General features: G+C 41.3%; 1 protein-coding gene across 7 annotated transcripts in view; it reads right to left on the bottom strand.

Moving 5' to 3' along the window:
* The window catches only part of nej (nejire), a 131,838-nt gene that overhangs the window by 56,748 nt on the left and 55,369 nt on the right, over positions 1-19,721 (bottom strand). For 4 of the 7 annotated variants that reach the window (XM_045765149.2, XM_069311245.1, XM_045765157.2 and 1 more), the window contains 3 exons: positions 14,424-14,870; positions 389-1,165; positions 100-287 (listed from right to left, as the gene is read on the bottom strand). In XM_045765149.2, coding sequence (XP_045621105.1) covers positions 100-287; positions 389-1,165; positions 14,424-14,870 — 1,412 coding nt within the window. The remainder of the gene's footprint in view (positions 1-99; positions 288-388; positions 1,166-14,423; positions 14,871-19,721) is intronic. The other 3 variants (XM_069311249.1, XM_045765155.2, XM_069311247.1) reach the window with 2 other exon arrangements.

The following is a 19,721-nucleotide window of genomic DNA, read 5'->3' as shown; positions in this document are numbered from 1 at the left end:
AGAGAAAAGTATTGTACCTGACTTAATCTGTATTACAGATTCTTTATTATATAAACAACTTAATCAAATTATAGTTTAAGTGCAAAGAAGTTAACTTACAGCTTGTGTACAAGATGATTTCTCAGCTCATTTGATATACTTTGGTGCCATTCTTTGGTCCCCTTAACAGGCTTGGCAGTAACAGCTCCAAAGCCACCAGGCAACTGTGCAGGTTGATTTGGCAGATTCAACCAGGAATCAGGTAAAGACTGTAAAGACTGCAAAGGCAAATCCTTAAGTACACGTACCTTAGAAGAAAGTAAATAGAGATATTAATAAAAACTCAGGATATATAAACACAAAAGTAAATGTACTTAAGCAGTGGGAATCCTTCAGGATAGATACTCACCATTGTACTCACAACAGGATTGTTTTGATTGATGCCAACACTTGCGGGCTTGCCAATTATTTGCTGCTGTTGCTGAGGAGTATTCAATGGTCCAGACAAAGCATTAGGCCCTCTGACCATCATCCCAGGGGAGCTCATTCCCTGGGGAGTGGAAGTGCCCATCATAGTTCCCTCAGGTCCCTTGTTAGGTACACCTGGTCGCACCATCTGCCCAGGCATACCCCCTGGTGCTCCAGGTACACCTGTGGGCCCACCTGGAACATTTCCAGGCGCTCCCTGCTGGGCATTAGTAGGCATTCCCCCAACACTAGGCACCTGTGGTCTTAAATTTCTCATTAAAGAGTCCGTTGGTCCTGGGGGACCAGACATGGCTGGCTGTAACGTGTCCCCCTCATACACTCGCTTTACACCTCCAGGTCTTGGTCCAGCATTTTGCCCTGGAGGCCCTGTTGGCATCTGACCTGCAACACCAGGTGGACCAGGGGGTCCTGGTGGTCCAGGAGGACCAGATAGAGGCACTGGAACCCCTCCTGGGCTGGGGCCGGATTGGGACACAGTTGTTGCTATCTGCCCTGAACAACCTCCAGCTCCAGGCTGCTTTTTATCTGCTTGTTTTAAAGGTTCACACACTGGACAGTCTTGACGGGCACAGTTCTTCCAATGGGATATAATTTGTCTGGATGACGCACAGTGAGGAACTGGACATGACTTACCCGCTTGGCAAGTGGTCATGTGAGTCAATACATTCTTCATAGTTTTGCAGTGAGGTAGGTTGCACTGTGGAAAAAATATAAATTGATTAACAAAATTATAAATTAATAAAAAAGAATAATAAGCAATATCCAGAACAAATTCCTCTTACATTTTCCAGCAATGATCTGATTAGGATGATAGTTATACAAATATATTATTAAAAAATAACCAGCTGTCATCAATAAATATGCAAACCAAGAAAGGTAATATGCTTGAATTCTGAGATCAGCTTGCACAACACAACCAACATTGAGCAAGCTACCAAATCACTGAACAAAGTTTATAATAATTTTCCATCTATACATCTGTTTACTTAAATTTTGTTTTAGTTACATTTATATGTTTGCAAATTGGTACTGTAATATATACTAGTACAAAATATAAAAACAAAAATAAATTATTAACAATTGCTCTCCCAGCATGCACCATCTTCAAAGTAAATGTGGATTGAAGGGGCAGCAAAATGCTGTACATGTTTTTTCTGGAGGGGCCAAATGGTGTTCCTTATAGCTAGCTGTACTTGGATAGCTCCATACCTGTAAATCAGCTCCATACCTGCCATATCAACTCTTGCAAGTCCTCAAAATCCTACCAGAGATCAGAGGCCAAACCTGGCCTCCCCCTCGCAGATGTGCAGGGAACATAGAATTCACGATCACCCTCACCAAAGGATTAAACCCCCCCCACAGAAAGGAAGTAAACAAAATGGACAGTTGTAAGGATAACAAAGTAAACACAATTCAGCAAATGACTTGGCAAACTAACCGCCCAGAAGTCAGGTCATACACCACCCTAATAGCTTACTGACAAAAAAGTGGCAGTACCACAGGAGCTGCTGGGTTCTCCTGTCAACAATCCTCAGTCATGAGCCTGATGTCAGACTTGTTTGACCATTCAACAAGTTATCAGTTTTTCGAGGCATGGATTTTCTTGATAAGCACTGGGCATCTTTTGGATTTTGTCCTGTAAGGGGGGGGGGGGATGGGAAGGCAATTACATGTGTATCTTACAGACTTTAGGATTTGCTTCAAATGTATGTACTTACAAGGCTTACTTTTTGTGGACTTTGGAAACTGTTCATCTTGCCCTTTTCTGGGCATTCGTTGATGATGCCCGTGCCATGAACCCTGGTAGGTTTAGTGTTTGTCTCAAAGAAGTCAGCCTCCTGTGAAGAGTGCCTCACACTTAGTATAAGGTCTCTTGTCTCCTTTATGAGTCTCTGAGATTGGAAGGCATTCAGGGGTTTATTGAGTAATGGAAGCACTAGGGGCATATGTGTTTGTACATATTGCATACCGCTGACAGCATTTACAGCTGCATTTTTCTTTGTGCATCGTTCGGTGTCGGTTCATCCAGTAAGTGTCCCTAGCACCTGATTGCCTGCTTGGTCATTACCCTCAAGACTTGGAAAGCCTTGTGTGTGTCTATTGTGTGGATTGTCACTAGACAACCCACTGAACCTGCACTTGCTACTTGCGCAAGTTCAAGGAATGTCAATTGGTTTTTGATATGTAATGATGATCATTCATACCTGGTTGATGGGGTTCTGGGAGTTCTTCTACTCCCCAAGCCCGGCCCGAGGCCAGGCTTGACTTGTGAGAGTTTGGTTTACCAGGCTTGGAGCGGCCCGCAGGTCCACATACCCACCACAGCCTGGTTGGTCTGGCACTCCTTGGAGAAAACTATCTAGTTTTCCTTTGAAGATGTCCACGGTTGTCCCAGAAACATTTCTTATGCACGCCGAGAGGATGTTGAACAATCGCAGACCTCTGATGTTCATACAGTGTTCTCTGATTGTGCCTATGGCACCCCCTGCTCTTCACTGGTTCTATTCTGCATTTTCTTTCATATCGTTCACTACAGTATGTTGCTATTTTACTGTGTAGATTTGGGATCTGGTCCTCCACTATTTTCCATGTGTATATTATTTTATATCGCTCTTGTCGTCTTTCTAACGAGTACATTTGAAGGGCTTTGAGACAATCCCAATAATTTAAGTGTTTTATCACGTCTATGTATGCTGTATCTGTTCTCTGTACTTCCTCTGTTTCTGCAATCTCTCATGCTCTGAAGGGGGAAGTGTGTACCGAGCAGTACTCAAGATGGGACAGCACAAGTGATTTGAAGAGCACAACCATTGTGATAGGATCCCTGGATTTGAAATTTCTCGTAATTCATCCTATCATTTGTCTGGCTGACGCAATATTTGCTTGGTTATGCTCCCTAAACGTTAGGTCATCAGACATCATTATTCCCAAATCCTTTACATGTTACTTTCCTACTATGGGCAAATTTGATTGTGTTTTGTACCCTGTATTATGCTTAAGATTCTCATTTTTACCGTATCTGAGTACCTTGAATTTAGCGCTGTTAAATCATGTTATTTTCTGATGCCCAGTCGAAAACTTTATTAATATCTCCTTGTAGTTTTTCAATATCTTCAGCAGAGGTAATTTTCATGCTGATTTTTGTGTCATCTGCAAAGGATGATACAAAGCTGTGCCTTGTATTTGAGTCTATATCTGACATGAGAATAAGGAAAAAGCAGTTTAGCAAGGACTGTACCTTGAGTTACAGAGCTTTTAACTGCGCTTGGACTCTATTTTATATGGTTGACTGTTACTCTTTGTGTTCTGTTCGACAAAAAAACGAGTATCCAGGGTCCTACTTTACCAGTTATTCCCACTGGCCTCATTTTGTGTGCTATCCCTCCATGGTCACATTTATCGAATGCCTTTGTGAAATCTTTGTATACCACATTTGCAATCTGTTTTTATTCTAATGCCTCAGTGATTTTTGTCATAATGGTCAAGTAGCTGTGACAGGCATGATTTTCCCGCTCTAAATCCAGGTTGGCCTGGATTGTAGAGGTCATTGGTTTCCATGAAATTAGTGATCTGACTCCTGATCACTTTCTCAAATACTTTTATTATTTGAGATGTTAGTGCAACTGGTCTATAATTCTTTACCAATGCTTTGCTCCCTCTCTCGTGTAAAGGGGCTATGTCTGCTGCTTTAAGCGCATCTGGTATCTTCCGCGTGCCCAAGCTCTTCCTCCACAATATATTGAGTGCTTGTGCTATTGGCACTTTGCATTTCTTTATAAATATTGAATTCCATGAGTCTGGACCCGGGGCTGAGTGCATGGGCATATTGACAATTTCTCTTTAAAAATCTATCAAGCTCGTGTTGATATCAGTTATATTTACAGGAGTTTGGATATCACGCATAAAGAAGTTGCCTGGATCTTCCACTTTCATGCTGTGTATCAAAGTGCTAAATATGTCCTCATACTGCTTTTTTAAGATTTCACTAATTTCTTTGTCATCCTCAGTGTATGAACCTTCACTAATACAAATAGGTCCAATACTGGCTGTGGTTTTTGCTTTTGATTTAGCATACGTGAAGAAATATATATAAATATTTTTCTTTATTTCTTGAATTGCTTTCTGTTCTAGTTGCCTTTCTTCAGTCTGATAATAATGCTTCAGTCTCTGTTCGATTTCTTCGATCTCCCAGTTTAAATTATTCCTTCTTTGTATGGAAAGTCGTGTCTGCTTAAGAATTTCCGTTAATTTTTTCCTTCTTTAGTAGTGGTGTCCGCGTTCTCTTCCTACATTGGACCTCTTTCTGGCTTTTCTCAAAGGAACATGTTTCAGACAGACTTCATATACTTCAGAAGTCAGTTTTTCTATTCCTTGTGTAGGATTTTATATTACTTAGAACATTTTCCCATTGAATGTAAGTTCCGTTTATTTTCTCACAGTCAATCCTTTTATTATTAAAATTGAATTTATTGAATAACGCTTCTCGCTTGTAGTTTCTCTTGGGCCTACTACCGTTATTAATACGCATACTGTCTGCTTTCCTGCCTGTTGGATGAGTAACACCTTCCACCCCTGAGGCCTGCAAAGTTCATGTTCACTGGGTCTCTGATTTAGCCAATCCTGGTAGTAGTAGTAGTAGGCATCCACCAGTCTCAGGAGACTGGAGTTGCACTCTAGTTGTTGGTCTGGAGTGGCCTCTCTCTCCAGGCCACTCATTGACCAAAGTATTGCTGCAGTATTTGCAAAACTAGGGTAGGTTGATATGGAGGAAAAGCTGTTACCCATGCAGCAGGTCCCCCCCCTCTCCACTGCGCTGAAAGTCTCCAATGGAAAGGTAAAAGCCAATACAATTGGTTCCAGCACCGTCGCAGGAACTGTCAGAACGAAGTTGAAGGCAACAATGAATTAGCTGCCCTAGGAGCTCTGGCTCCGGAGTTTACCTTGAGGTTGTTAATGAAGGCACAGGGACTCCAAACACGGACACCGCCGTGGTTGGGGCTAGAGATGAACCAATCCCACATCTTTATTTATTTCATATTTTTGTAATAACAAGGCTTAAAAGGCAGGAGCCATTTCACTTTTCTCTTTACTTACTCTTTGCCCTGGGATCAGCCCCTTTTGCTGTTTAGTGATTTAAAGGTGGAGTGGCTGATTGATTCCACCTGTTCTGCATTCACCCCTCCTCCTACTTGCCCTGGTCCTTCTAGCATTGTTTGTTAGAACTATCTCCCAACCCCCTTGTTCTGTGTTTCAGGATCAGAGCTGTGTTTAGCTGTGGGTGTAGCTCAGCCTTCTTTGGGAATTATCCCTTTCACTTTCAGCCACTGCTTCACACTGGAACCCAGAGCCTTCTCTCTCTCTCTCAGGAGAGTGGATTTGGCTCAGATCCTTTAGTTTGTAGAGATGCCTTCCTGTCTGTCCAAGCGTAGAACACGGCTCTGACCCAGTCTTTATTTGGGGCTTCCAGAGCTGGGGAGAATTCCAAGGTGGGTCCCTGGATGCCTTTCAAATCCTCTTGGTCTTTGGTTTCCCTCTGAAAGTTTTATTTTGGCCAGAAAGGGGATTTTTCCCATCTTCCATTGATTTAGGGCTCGTTTCCTAAGCTACTCTTCCCCAGGTCTGTTTCTGTCTTGATAGAGTCCTTGATTGCATATTGTTTCAGGTGGTTTCCCTCATCACACCTTTCACCATGTTCAGCTCAGTTGGATCATTTTTGTTCCCCTCTGTGGGATTGGGACTTCACTTTTTTGCTCTCACAAGATGCTGGGTTCAACAAGTCAGCTTTGCTCTTTTGGATGCAGTTATGTGATCCCCGATTCATCTTGGCTTGCAGACAACCAATACGTTGCTTTGGGAGCTTGACCCAGCATTTGGTGGACTTTGTCTTTTAGGTTTTCTTACGTGATGCCTTGTTTGAGCCGCTTCAGGCTTGCCTACTTTTTCCAGTCCTGCCCGGGGATGTGAGTATGTGGTAGCTCCTTGTGCAATTGCCTTTTCTTTCTGGAGCCCTGACTGCAGAGGTTCACAGGATCTATGTTCACTTGGTTTCTATTTTCCTCTTCTGGGGTTTGATTGAAATTTCTCTACTCAGTTCCAATGTGACCTGGATATTTTGAAATTGATGCCGGGTGTTGCAGGCATTGGAGGCTATGCCCATGTTGCCCACTCCTCTTCTTTGGGAAGCAGTTGCAGACTTCTTTTCAGCTCATTTAGTTTATTGATGTATAGTGTTTGCCCATGCTTTAGTTTTGACATTTCAGTTATATACCTGGATTGTACCTGAATGGGCTTCTTGGAGTTCTTCTAATCCCCAAGCCCGGCCAGGCTTTGTTTGTGAGATCTTGACCCAAAAGGCATGCAGTTGGTTCCCCGGAGAACTAACAAGTCCGACATGGGACAGCAACTAGATTAAACTGCCTGCAGATACTGCACAACTGCAGATTCTGCAAGCAGCAATAGACAAAGAGGGGACAAAAATCTAAGAGACAGGCTCAAGCAGATTCCAAAGAGTGAGCGAGTACCACCTATCGGCACGCGAGGCAAGAAGTAAAGAACCACCGAGACCCTTAGCTCAGGACTGAGGACTGTTGATGGGAAGCCAGCAGCTCTTGTACTGCTGCCACCACCGAGCAATGATCAGCTCTTACTAGGGTTTGCATAACCTAACTAATGGGTTGATAGTTTGCAGTCATTTGCCACATTATTTGTTTGCCTTCTGTGAACCTTGCAGTTGTCAGTTTTTATTTGCTTCTTTTCTGGCAGCTTGATTTTTTGGTGAGGGGCCAGGTTTTGGCCTTTGGTCTATGGTACTTGCAAGAGCTCATGCAACTAATAGCAGTGGAATCTCAGTGCAGCTAGCTACAGGGAGCCACTAAGAAAAACATTTCCTTACATTCAACAATTTCTTAATAATTTTAATAGATGCTCAGCAATTATTTAAGTTATTTTATAATTATATGTAAATATTTACAATTGATTATTCTATTATATGGTATAAAGGAAGAAAATTTTGCAATAGAGAACAGGTACTAGTATTCTTGTGTTCTTGGCATGCGCCCATCCCACATCCGAGGTGAACTGGGTGCGAGTGGTTACGGAGAACTGCTAAGTATATTTAGACACGCTTTAGGTTTATTCTGCTATTCATTACTGTTTGGTATTATGGGAGAACAATGGTTGGAAATGATTGCTTTATTTTATAGCAAAAACAAAAGTAAGGCTTGCATTACAGTGTATGTTATTACCATAATGATGCAGAAAGCCTTTTCCATGCAGAGTAGCAAACTAGCCTGTCTTGATATGTATTTACATTTGCATACAGTAGCAGTTTATTAATGCATGTTTTTTTACCTTAAATGGAAATTTGTCAAAATAATTTCTTGACTGCATGGTAAAAACATAATTCTTGCATATACAGTATATAATACCCTTACATGAATTTTACAGGTGTTGGTGCAGTATGTAACTTCTCTATCAATGAATTTACCTCTATTAAATTTTGTGGCAATCACTATAGCTTCACTATAGCTTCAAATGAACTGGAACAAACGTGTAGGCACCAGCAGGTGATGACACTCACATGGAGTCCTGCAGGGTACTATGGAGGGTGAACCACCCACCACATAGCCTACCAAGCTACTGTATATAGCATCAGAGATAAACAAATACCACCACACTCCAGCAGTCAACCACAGCAGCAACCCACTGATCCATAGGACTAGTGGTACTTGAACCTTTTAACAAAATAACTGTCCATCCTACACACATTTGATCAGCTTTTATCTATTTAAAACAGCCAAGTACTGTACCACGTGCACACTGGACACGTCTCACATCACCACAATGCCAGGCAATCAAAGATGAGACCAATTTTACAGTTTAAGAATCACCAAAATAAGTTAGATGTTTATTCACACACACACACACATGAAGTACAGTATATGCTTATGTCCATATACATTCATAAACACAGACATGCATGCTTGGAAATTAACATTAAATAACAAAACTGTATTGCATAAACATTAAGGAAGCTTGTCAGTACCTGTAAGATTTCTAAAGAAGAAGAAGAAGAAATAAAAGATGTGATTTAGTACTTTGATTGTATTAAAGACATCTGACAACTATCAATGGCTATACAATTAGCATGCATACATACATAATAATAAAAATTACATGCTTTGTTAAATAGCAGTAGCAAGAGCAGCCAAGGTATCTTGAAGGCCTGTATTTATTATCAAATTTTTTCTTTGTTTTAAGTTTTCTTTAACATATACTTTATCTTATATAGGTGCCAAAATGTATTTTACAATCATTTAATGAGCTGAAAAAATATATATATACATTAATTTATATGTTTGTAGCATAGAAAATTGGTCCAAGAGAATGTTGGGAAAACTGGTATACTGTGCAATTAAATTGCTTTTGTTAAGTCCTAAATTCATGTATGTCTGTGACATCAGAGTATCATACAGCATTAGGCAGAGAACCAGTGCCACACCCTGGAAGATCATGCCTAAATCTTCTAGGGGAAAGCAGGCAGAACTAGCTTTGGATATAATCCAAACTATGCAACCTCTAATAAGCTAAAAATAAAAAATAAATTCACACACTCTCAGAAAAAATACAATAAAAATTGGTAAGGGTGTTTGCCAATGAATTTTTTAAATCACTTCTGCAGCACCATGACAGTACTGTATGGTCAGTGTTTGTGTCCCCTCTTCCTGGTCTGTGGCCCAGGAATGGGTTCTGAATCCATCTGTAGATGGTTTATCTCCAGGCTTGCTTTATCTCAGGGGTATGATCCCTCATCAACTTTTCTTGTGTGTTTACCCGGCATGCCATCATTCTTCTTCGGCTTACTTCTTGGGCACTGGTGGTGGTCCATCTTCTCACTTCTGCTCTTTTGGTCTATTGAGTCATTCCAGGTACTTTAGCTGCTCTGCCTGTTATGTCAAGTTTTCAAAATACATATTAATCTTCCTCTTAAGTGCACCTTAGGACCTTAGGCTCCTGTGGTGTTTTGGGGTTTTCAATTTTGGATGTTAGTTGATGCTCACCTGGGTGGTTTATCTTGCCACTTCAACCAGGACTCCAAGCAGCTTGCTTTATGGCCTGTGCCCCGATTTTTCCTTTACCAATCTAGTGCTTGGGGAATGAATGCCCTCAGGCATGTGGTCTATTCCTCCATGGAATAAAAAAGGGGAACATGGGCCTCCGTTCGGTGGCTATGCTCCCTTTAATTTCGACCTCATCCTGCAGAGTGAGGGCTCTGTGTTTGCCCTAAGAATTTTGAGGTCTTTGGCTCTTCTGGCCTATTGTACCATTCAGGTTTTTACCTGCCCCCTCAGGTCTCAACCCAAAGCCTGACTGTTGGTACTGGATGTCCTTATGTCTAAAATCTATAAATTCGAATGTTTGTGATGCAAGCGAAAGATTTAAAAAAAAAAAACTTCAAATTTCTACAGTATATCAGCAAATAAAGCTGATATACTGAAAGCTGAAAGAAACTGTGCCTCCACTGCCTCTGGAGAAAAGGCAGAGTCCACCGGTAAAGTAGGAAGAAGGGAGGCTCACTGGTCTTTCCCAAAAGCCCCAGCAGGAGGAACGGGCTTTAATGCCTCTGCTGCTGAACCGGAAGGGCAGCCCCCGAAACCACCCGAGTCTTACCACCATCAAAACCCTGCCTTGACTCTGAAACCCTCAGATGTTTGGGAGTCGACAACAGAGGGGGGAGGGGGGAAAACAAACAACAGAATGGGAAGGACAAGGGGGCGCGGATGAAACCAAGGTCGAGACGACTAATGCCCCCAAATCTGGGTCCCTATAACAGGCAGCAAGGTACAGGACAGCCTTGGGGCATCCAGAAAGACAACCAACACAGCACAGCAACCTAAACCTCGCATGCAATGCTGAAGCTACCTGCACCCGAATATCAATATCAGTGGACTGGGTGAATTGGTGTACAAGCAAGGAACACCAGTCGCAGGACTCTGGGTCAGAGATGTCATTGAACGTACAGGTAGCATGGTGGAGGCAAAAGCAGTGAGTGTCACCCTGAGACCAGAGGACAGAACAACCTTAAAACTCAATCCATTGGACCAATGAGCCCCAATGGGTTTTCCAGGGCCCTTGGGCTGACTGCTAAGGGAAGCCCAGGCAAGGTACTGCTAACTGGTTATCCCAGAAGTACCAAACAAACAAACAAACAAAAGCTGAACCCCTGTGATGTGTACAATCACAGGGGCCTAGCAGAGGGACACCCAAATAATACAAGTGGTCCTGTAGCCACACCAGACAGTTTGTGGAAGGTAACCCCAAACCGCAAGGGCAGTACTTACAGACCACCTAGGAAAGGTGGCGTTAGGCGCATGCAGCCCCAGTACTTCATGAATTATACCTGGCTTGCATACCACCATACCACAGCACAACACCACAAGGCACAGCACCTGCTAAAAGATTGGAGCCAGAGTCAAACGACCTCTACCCAGCACATCAGCTTCATAACTGGGGTTGGATAGCTGGCACGGGGGATTTTGGTATTCCCCATCCCCCTCCCGGGAAGGGGGAAGCTGCGCAGACAATGGTGCGGCGGCGATGGTGACATCATGCTTGTTTGCTAGTTTTCGGTTTAGGGAATTCTGCTTGCTAGTTCAGCTTTCAGTTGCAATTTTTAACCAGCTGTAGTTTGTTTCGGGATGCCTACCTTTCTGGGTGCCTAACCCGGTTGATGTGAGACATGGAATGCTTCCAACCACATGAGGGTTTCTAGAGGCCATTGCTCCTCGAGCCTCTCTGAGGGGGGCCAGGTTCAGGCTCATGGTTCCCGGTAGGCAAGAACCTCACTGAATTGATTGATGCCACAGTCTAATACAGTACATATATATTAGCCCGGTAAGCTTTAGGGAGCCGAAGGGGGCTCTCCATATAAAAGGCGTACAAGTTGCAAGCAAGTGTTCTGAAGGCTAGAGCACAAAGAGAAAAATGGGACGGCTACCATAACTGGTAGAGAGGTGGATTACAAATGTTCTTAAACTGCCAATTGTGACAGTAAGTCAAACAAAATCCACCATGTATAAGGTGCAAAACTCAGTCCCACTATTTGTCTTCCACATCATCTTAGAAAAGAAACCAACACAACTCACATTTTTTTTTTTTTTTTTTTTTGTATCTTCACTGATGACACCAAAATCAGCATGAAAATTGTCTCTGAATACATAGAAAATTAGAAACATATATCAACAAAGTTTTCCAGTGAGGAATGTAAAATATTATTATTGTTGAGTCACATTACAATTGCAATAATTTGATATGGAGAAAACTTACATTAAAAGGGATACAGGGTACAAAACATGGTCAAATTTAGAGACCCAACCAAAGATTTAGGAATAGTGTCAGATGTCTTAGTGTTTAGATCCCAATAAAGCAATCAGTGTCAGCCAGGAAAATAATAGGGTGGCTTTTAATAACATTCAAGACAAGGAACTAAACACCAATGATGGTGCTCTACAAAGTACTGATGCTGAATGCAAGTGTTCAGTTCTCACATCCCCCTTCAAAGCAGTAAAGATAAGAGAATATAAGCTAGAAAATACAGAGCTTATATCTAAAATATATAGATATATTTATATAATTTATATATAAAATTACTGCCCACTCATAATTAATTAAGCTCTTAAATGGGGTCATCTCAAAACACTAAAATTGTATGCCTTGACATGGACATTAGAGATATTTCATAATGTACATGTGAAAAATACAGGAAAATCATGTTCCAAACCTGCAATATAAAATCGCAACATACTAGAGGGAAACATATGTATGAACTTTATAATAATTTAAATTAAAAGTACGGGTGCTATAAGCATAATCAAAGGTCCACAACTCTTCAACTTCCTACTGGCATATAAACCAAATATCAAATACCATAAGTTTAAGCTTTCAAGTGGAAACGTGACTAATTTCTGTTTTTTTTTTGTTCCTGGATTACACTGGATGTGATAGGAGTGCTCTGCAAGTTAGAAAGACAAACTAGCCTAAACAACGAGGGAGGTTGCCCATCGGTAATTCCATAAAGCTTAAATTAAGCACATATATTTCAGGATCAATACCATCTCACAGGGTATCTACTGACTACCTTTTCAGTCCTACCAGGAACAAGCATTCATGCCTCCCTCAAGGGGGACGGGAGTGAAAGTGGGTGTCTCAGACTACCTCTTACTAAGGGAAAACCTACCAATAAAATTGCAAGAGGGGGGTAATCATTTTTTTAGTACAAATGAAAACTAGATATAGGCTTTGATCTAGATTTTGCATAGAATAAATATTTGCAGTTATCCTAATTCCATCGATGGCTTTTTACTCAATTTCTCTCTCCTGAATTTTATACTTGCAGTTTCATTTCAATAACTTCAATTTCTCTACATGGCCTTCCATGCTGTTCTTGGGATAGAGTTGAGTGTTTGAGTGGGTCTGTGATCTTTTTTCTTCACCTAAAAGAGAGAGAGTACTGTTCATATTTCTAATTTACACTTTTTCTCTGTTTTTCTTAGTGGTATATGGCGAGCATATGTCTAGTGTTACTGTGCCTGTTCCCTTTCAGGTAATGACTTAGATTTGCATTACTTAGCTGTTCTTCCCAGGTTATTTCTGTGGTCATTGCTTATTATTACCCAATTAATAATTTAACTTTAAATTTAATGTTGAATTACCCTCCTCTTGGATTTAAAACCTGGCTGCACTAATGGCCATCTACTGTTCATGCTTGCTTGCCTGAACTTTGAGTAGACTGTGATCCAAATAACATGCACATGTATTTGTATTCATTACAGAATGAGGGAAGCAGTGATGTGATAATTTGGTTGATTGTATTTAGTATTGAGTTTGATTTGGTATTTGTTTGTAACAAATACTGCATTTCTCTATAAGTGTACATCTTTTTTAACCCTCTTTTAAGTGCTGAGGCAGGTTTTCCTTAACGTAAGGTAGTCTTTGAGAGGAGTTCCCAAAGTACAAAAATTACACTTATGAATTTAAAACAAAACAAAAATAATGAGAGCAGTCCTATGTATTATCAATTACTTTATGTAAGAATAAGTAAATATTATATACAATGTGTGGATAATCATTTTTTTAGTTTAGGTTCTCAGCTGGGACTCATCACATTTAGGGGTCACTGATATGATGAAATTTAAGAAATCTTGGTCAATGATCTATCTCCTTATCTTGAGGTTATCTTGAGATGATTTCGGGGCTTAGCGTCCCCGTGGCCTGGTCCTGGACCAGGCCTCCGTTTTGCTACAACCCCCCCCCCCCCCCAGGAAGCAGCCCGTAGCAGCTGTCTAACTCCCAGGTACCTATTTACTGCTAAGGTAACAGGGTCATCAGGGTGAAAGAAACATTTTGCCCATTTGTTTCCACCACTACCGGGGATCGAACCCGGAACCTCAGGACTACGAATCCGAAGTGCTGTCCACCAAGCTGTTAGGCGCCCATACATGATACCCACAAGTCCTGCAAGATGTTAGTCCTTGCTCCTGATAGTTCGAATAGATAATGACAGATGCCTCTTGAGATGCTAATGGCCCAGGAGTCCTCCATGTTTATTCACATAGTGAATACCTAAGGTGATGCTATGGGAAGCCACTGAGTGGTCAACCAGCAAAAGGTGTTTCAATTCACTCAACACATTGTTTATGCAGTGGTAGATGGATGAAATCCGATAAATGAGAGGGTAGTGTATGCCAACATCACTAGAAGCTTCGAAACTTTATACAGCAAATATTAAAGAAAGATGGGACATAACAGGCTTAGCTTTCATTCTGTAACTACAGTTAGATAATTACACACAAAAAACACACTTACCTACTCACTAAATACTATTAGGCTATGACAAACACACAGATAAAGGAGCAGAGTAAAACCCAGAGACAAAAGTCCCTACGTTATCTACTCACCTGCCTCACCTCTCCATTTGCCTGACTTTCACGTCGCTGGCACTTGTGGGCATGAAGGAGGAGAACTAGCTGCTGCTGTATCAATTTTCTTTTTTCAGGGTCAGCTGGGTTAGGTCTTGGTTGACCTGGAACCATCTGCCCTGGACCACCAGGAGCACCACCCATTGGGCCAGGAGGGCCAACAGGTGGGCCACCCGGAACTCCCTGAGTCCCAGGACCCGTAGGCCCAGGCCCAGGTTGTGGGCCCCGAGGCATAGAACCCATTATACCCATCATTTCTTGATTAGGATAACGAGGTGGCATTCCCATTCCCATTGGTCGTTGCCCAGGTCCCATTCCAGCATTGGCCTGACCCACATTGCCATCCATTCCCTGACCAACTCCTGGGCCACCAAAATTGTAAGTTCCTGACAGGGTGGGCTGACCAATGCCACCTACACCGGGACTCTGCAAAACAAGAAACATAAATTATTAAATAAAATATAAATTAGGCAATCAAAAAAGTACAAATTAATAAATTATTAAATATATCTCAAACTAGGCTATAATTATCTAAATGATAAAATTTTCCAAGTAACAACCTCGTCAAGACAATGATTTTGCAGAGCTTGAGTCAAGATAACTACAGTACCGTTGTCTGGGGTAATCACTATTCACTGCTGTATCCAAATATGCACCTTCTTATATACTGGTACTAGTAATCCTGTACGCATTGGTAACTAGCAAAATATGATGCATCTGTATGACAACCCTAATTCAATACTGTATATAATCTCATACCTTGTACTGCAACTCATGCCATAAGGCATTTGCCCTATGGCATTTAATATAAGTCAATTAAATATGATTTTAGAATAAAAATACTGTACAGTAGTACCTTAACAGAAACACCTATATACTTTGTATTGCAAGGGAAGACAGTTAAACCTATCTATAAACCTATAAAAAGACACCACAATTAGGTCTGTACATATAAAACTTACATGGATATTAACAAAAATATGTAGGTGTCCTCCACATATAGTGGTATGCAAAGCATCAAAAACACATCAGCAAGACCTATCACCCATTTATATGAAAATTATGCCAGAAAAACATGTATACTGTATTATGGTCTACAATACTACCCACCTTTATTTCAATTAAATTAGGCAGCACTTTTATAATCATATACTTTACCTATTTTTTGCATGTTTGTCTCCCTCTCATCATCTAGGATTCAAACACCAGCATCTCAGGAGACCAAACACCAACACCTAGTTACCTCAATGGTCAGTAACTTGTTTCTTGGGAACCACTGAGCATTAACATTTTATATACCCTGTCCCTGGATCATACCTGGAGTGGGTTCTGGTAGGAATTCTACTCCACAGTCCTGGCCTAGGGCCAGGTTTAACTTTTGGTAGTTTGGTCAAACAGACCATTGCTTGGAGCACCCTGCAGGCTCTCATATCCACTACAACCTAGGTTGGTCTAGCACTTCTTGCTGGAACGTGACTAACTTTTTCTTAACACTGAAACTGCGCACATCAAATATATACAATTGAGGGTGCCGCGCACGATTTACATGTCCTACAGATACACGGAGTTCACATCAGCTTTCTCAGGGACTCTAGTAAACAGACGCAATTTAAACAAAAAAATTGGGTAACATTCCCGGGTGTAAGAGCCTTAGCTACTGAGTGAGCAACCAAGGCTGGCGCACGCAGCATGAGCTAACAGAACTGCTGTTCAACTTGTGACCACTGTATCGCCTAAATATGTCAAAATATATATTTAGCTGCTATTATTTAGTGATGATAGTATTACAGAAGACCCCTGACTGTGATAAAATGACCAGGATTCTGATAACAGGATTTTGGTGATAATTAGTGCTGTGTGTAGTATGGTGGGAGGAGTAATCTTGGTGAGGGAGGCAGGCAGCGTCGTCTGCTGACTCTGTGTGGCAACCTGTTATTGTGTTGACTCACCACACCAGCTTGGTGGTTCGCTATGGTGAACACAAATGTATGTACTTATATATAACGTGTGTATATAGTGTAGTAACAGCAAAAGGAGTATGCTGGGGAGGAAACATTTTGGGGAGGGAGCATCAGCTGACAGTGTGGCTATCTCTGATATTGTCTGAACTCACCAAACCAGCTTAGTTGTACAGTTATGGTGAATAAAACATGTAGACTCTTATATAAAGTCTGTATATAGTGTAATAAAAGCAAAAACAGGTATGGTGGGAGGAGGAATGTTGGCGAGTGAGGTGTTGGTGAGGAAGGGAAGGAGGTGGCACTTGCTGGCTGGTGTGTGGCAGCCACTCTTGTTGTTTTGACTCACCATACCAATTTAGTGGTTCACTATGGTGAACAAAACATGTAGATACTTATATATAACAGTGTGTAAATAGTGCAATAACAGCAAAAGGAATATGTTGGGAGGAACCATTTTAGTGAGGGATGGAGCATCAGCTGACTGTGTTACTGTGTTGAAAATTACTTCAAAAATTAAACAAATCTCCAATTTATTATATTAACTTCAGCGTCGTGAAACTTTCATCAAAATATTTCCAGAAATTGATTTTAGACGATTTTTTAAAAAGAACAACATTATGTTGATAAGGAGAACAGTTCCTATTAACTGGAACTGAGGGATAATGCAGTAATAAAGAGATGCAAGCACCTGTCCGACGCACAAAGAAGAATAGTAGTATTAAGTGTCCATGAAGTGGACATGCAGCTGGTGCCTTTATAGCATTGCTGAGTAATACACAATAACACAAATAATAATGAATAAGTATGTTATTATGCTCTATTTTGTTATATATCATATAAATACATTGCCCATGTTTATATGTTACTTTCAGCAATGTCCACAAAATTTGGTTTTGGGAGGATTTTTTTTGTTTTTGTTTTTAGATTTTAGTTTTTTCTCCTTTGTTTATCATCTGATTTTGTCGTAATCATACCATAGAACACAAAAGGATTTGGGTGTAATTATGGCAAAAGACTTTACCTTACTTTGCTTTTACCTTGCGGTTACCTTGCGATGATTTCAGGGCTCATCGTCCGCGTGGCCCTGTCCTCTACCAGGCTTCCTAGTTGCTGGACTGGTCAACCAGGCTGTAGGACATGGCTGCTCACAGCCTGACATATGAATCACAGCCTAGGTTGATCAGGTATCCTTAGGAGGTGTTTATCAAGTTCTCTCTTGAACATTGTGAGGGGTCAGCCAGTTATGCCCCTTGTGAGTAGTGGATGCGTGTTGAACAGTCTCGGGCCTCTGATATTGATAAGAGTTTTCTCTCAAGAGTACTTATTGCTCCCTTGCTTTTCAACAGGGTATTCTGCACATCCTGAAATGTCTTCTGGTTCTATGTGGTGATATTTCTGTGTGCAGGATTGGGACCAGCCCCTCTTAATATTTTCCATATAAATTATAATGCTGTCTTTCCCGCCTGCACTCAAGAGAATACAGATATTGGCATTTTAGTCGGTCCCAATACAGTACTTTAGATGTTTTACTGAGTGGATTCTAGTAGTAAAGGGTCTCTGCACGCACTCCAGGTCAGCAATTTCTCCAGCTTTGAAAGGGGCTGTCACTGTACAACAGTATTCCACTCTAGAAAATACTAGCTTCTTGAAAAGTATCATCATTGGTATAGCATCTCTAGTATAAAAGGTTCTTGTTATCCAACCTGTCATTTTTCTTGCAGTTGCGACGGCTATTTAATTGTGTTCTTTAAAGGGAAGATCTTCCAACATGAGTACACCTAAATCCTATACATTGCTTTTTCATTCTATGTATGATTTGACTGCGTTTTGTAAGTGGTTTCCGTTTTTATATTTTCCTTTTTCCGTAGCGCAGGAGCTGGAACTTATCTTCATTAAATACCATATTTGTATGGTATTTACTCACAAATTTGTAAGACAGACCGATGGTGAACAAATGATTATCCGTGTGGTATCACGATTGTTAGTCTAAATGAATGTGTATATTACACACACACACACACACACACACACTTCATTTCTCTCAATGTTTGCGGACGATGCTAAAATTATGAGAAGGATTAAAACAGAAGAGGACTGTTTGAGGCTTCAAGGCTTCAAGAAGACCTAGACAAGCTGAAGGAATGGTCGAACAAATGGTTGTTAGAGTTTAACCCAACCAAATGTAATGTAATGAAGATAGGTGTAGGGAGCAGGAGGCCAGATACAAGGTATCATCTGGGAGAGGAAATTCTTCAGAAGTCAGAGAAGGAAAAAGACTTGGGGGTTGATATCACGCCAGACCTGTCTCCTGCAGCATATATCAAGCGGATAACATCAGCGGCATATGCCAGGCTGGCCAACATACGAACGGCATTCAGAAACTTGTGTAAAGAATCATTCAGAACTTTGTATACCACATACGTATGCCAGGCCAATCCTGGAGTATGCAGCCCCAGCATGGAGTCCATATCTAGTCAAGGATAAGACTAAACTGGAAAAGGTTCAAAGGTTTGCCACCAGACTAGTACCCGAGCTGAGAGGTATGAGCTACGAGGAGAGACTACGGGAATTAAACCTCACTTCGCTGGAAGACAGAAGAGTTAAGGGGGACATGATCACCACATTCAAGATTCTGAAGGGAATTGATAGGGTAGATAAAGACAGTCTATTTAACACAAGGGGGAACATGCACAACGGGACACAGGTGGAAACTGAGTGCCCAAATGAGCCACAGAGATATTAGAAAGAACTTTTTTAGTGTCAGAGTGGTTGACAAAAGGAATGCATTAGGAAGTGATGTGGTGGAGGCTGACTCCATACACAGTTTCAAGTGTAGATATGATAGAGCCCAATAGGCTCAGGAATCTGTAGACCTGTTGATTGATGGTTGAGAGGCAGGACCAAAGAGCCAGAGCTCAACCCCCGCAAACACAACTAGGTGAGTACACAGGCTGTGAAAACAGGCTAACATAGTTCCAATCTACAAAAGTGGCAGCAGGGAAGACCCCCTCATTTATAGACCTGTATCATTAACAAGTGTAATAGTGAAAGTATAAGAAAACTAAACAAAACAAATTGGGTAGAACACCTGGAGAGAAATGATATAATATCAGACAGACAGTATGGTTTTCGATCTGGAAGACCCTGTGTATCGAATTTACTCAGTTTCTATGATCGAGCCACAGAGATTTTACAGGAAAGAGATGGTTGGGTTGACTGCATCTATCTAGACCTAAAAAAGGCTTTCAACAGAGTTCCACATAAGATGTTGTTCTGGAAACTGGAAAATATTGGAGGGGTGACAGGTAAGCTTCTA

This window comes from Procambarus clarkii, chromosome 69, assembly GCF_040958095.1.
Source record: "Procambarus clarkii isolate CNS0578487 chromosome 69, FALCON_Pclarkii_2.0, whole genome shotgun sequence".
Classification (NCBI taxonomy): domain Eukaryota; kingdom Metazoa; phylum Arthropoda; class Malacostraca; order Decapoda; family Cambaridae; genus Procambarus; species Procambarus clarkii.
The sequence above is the reverse complement of the archived record's forward strand: the minus strand, read 5'-3'. Positions and strand labels throughout refer to the sequence as shown.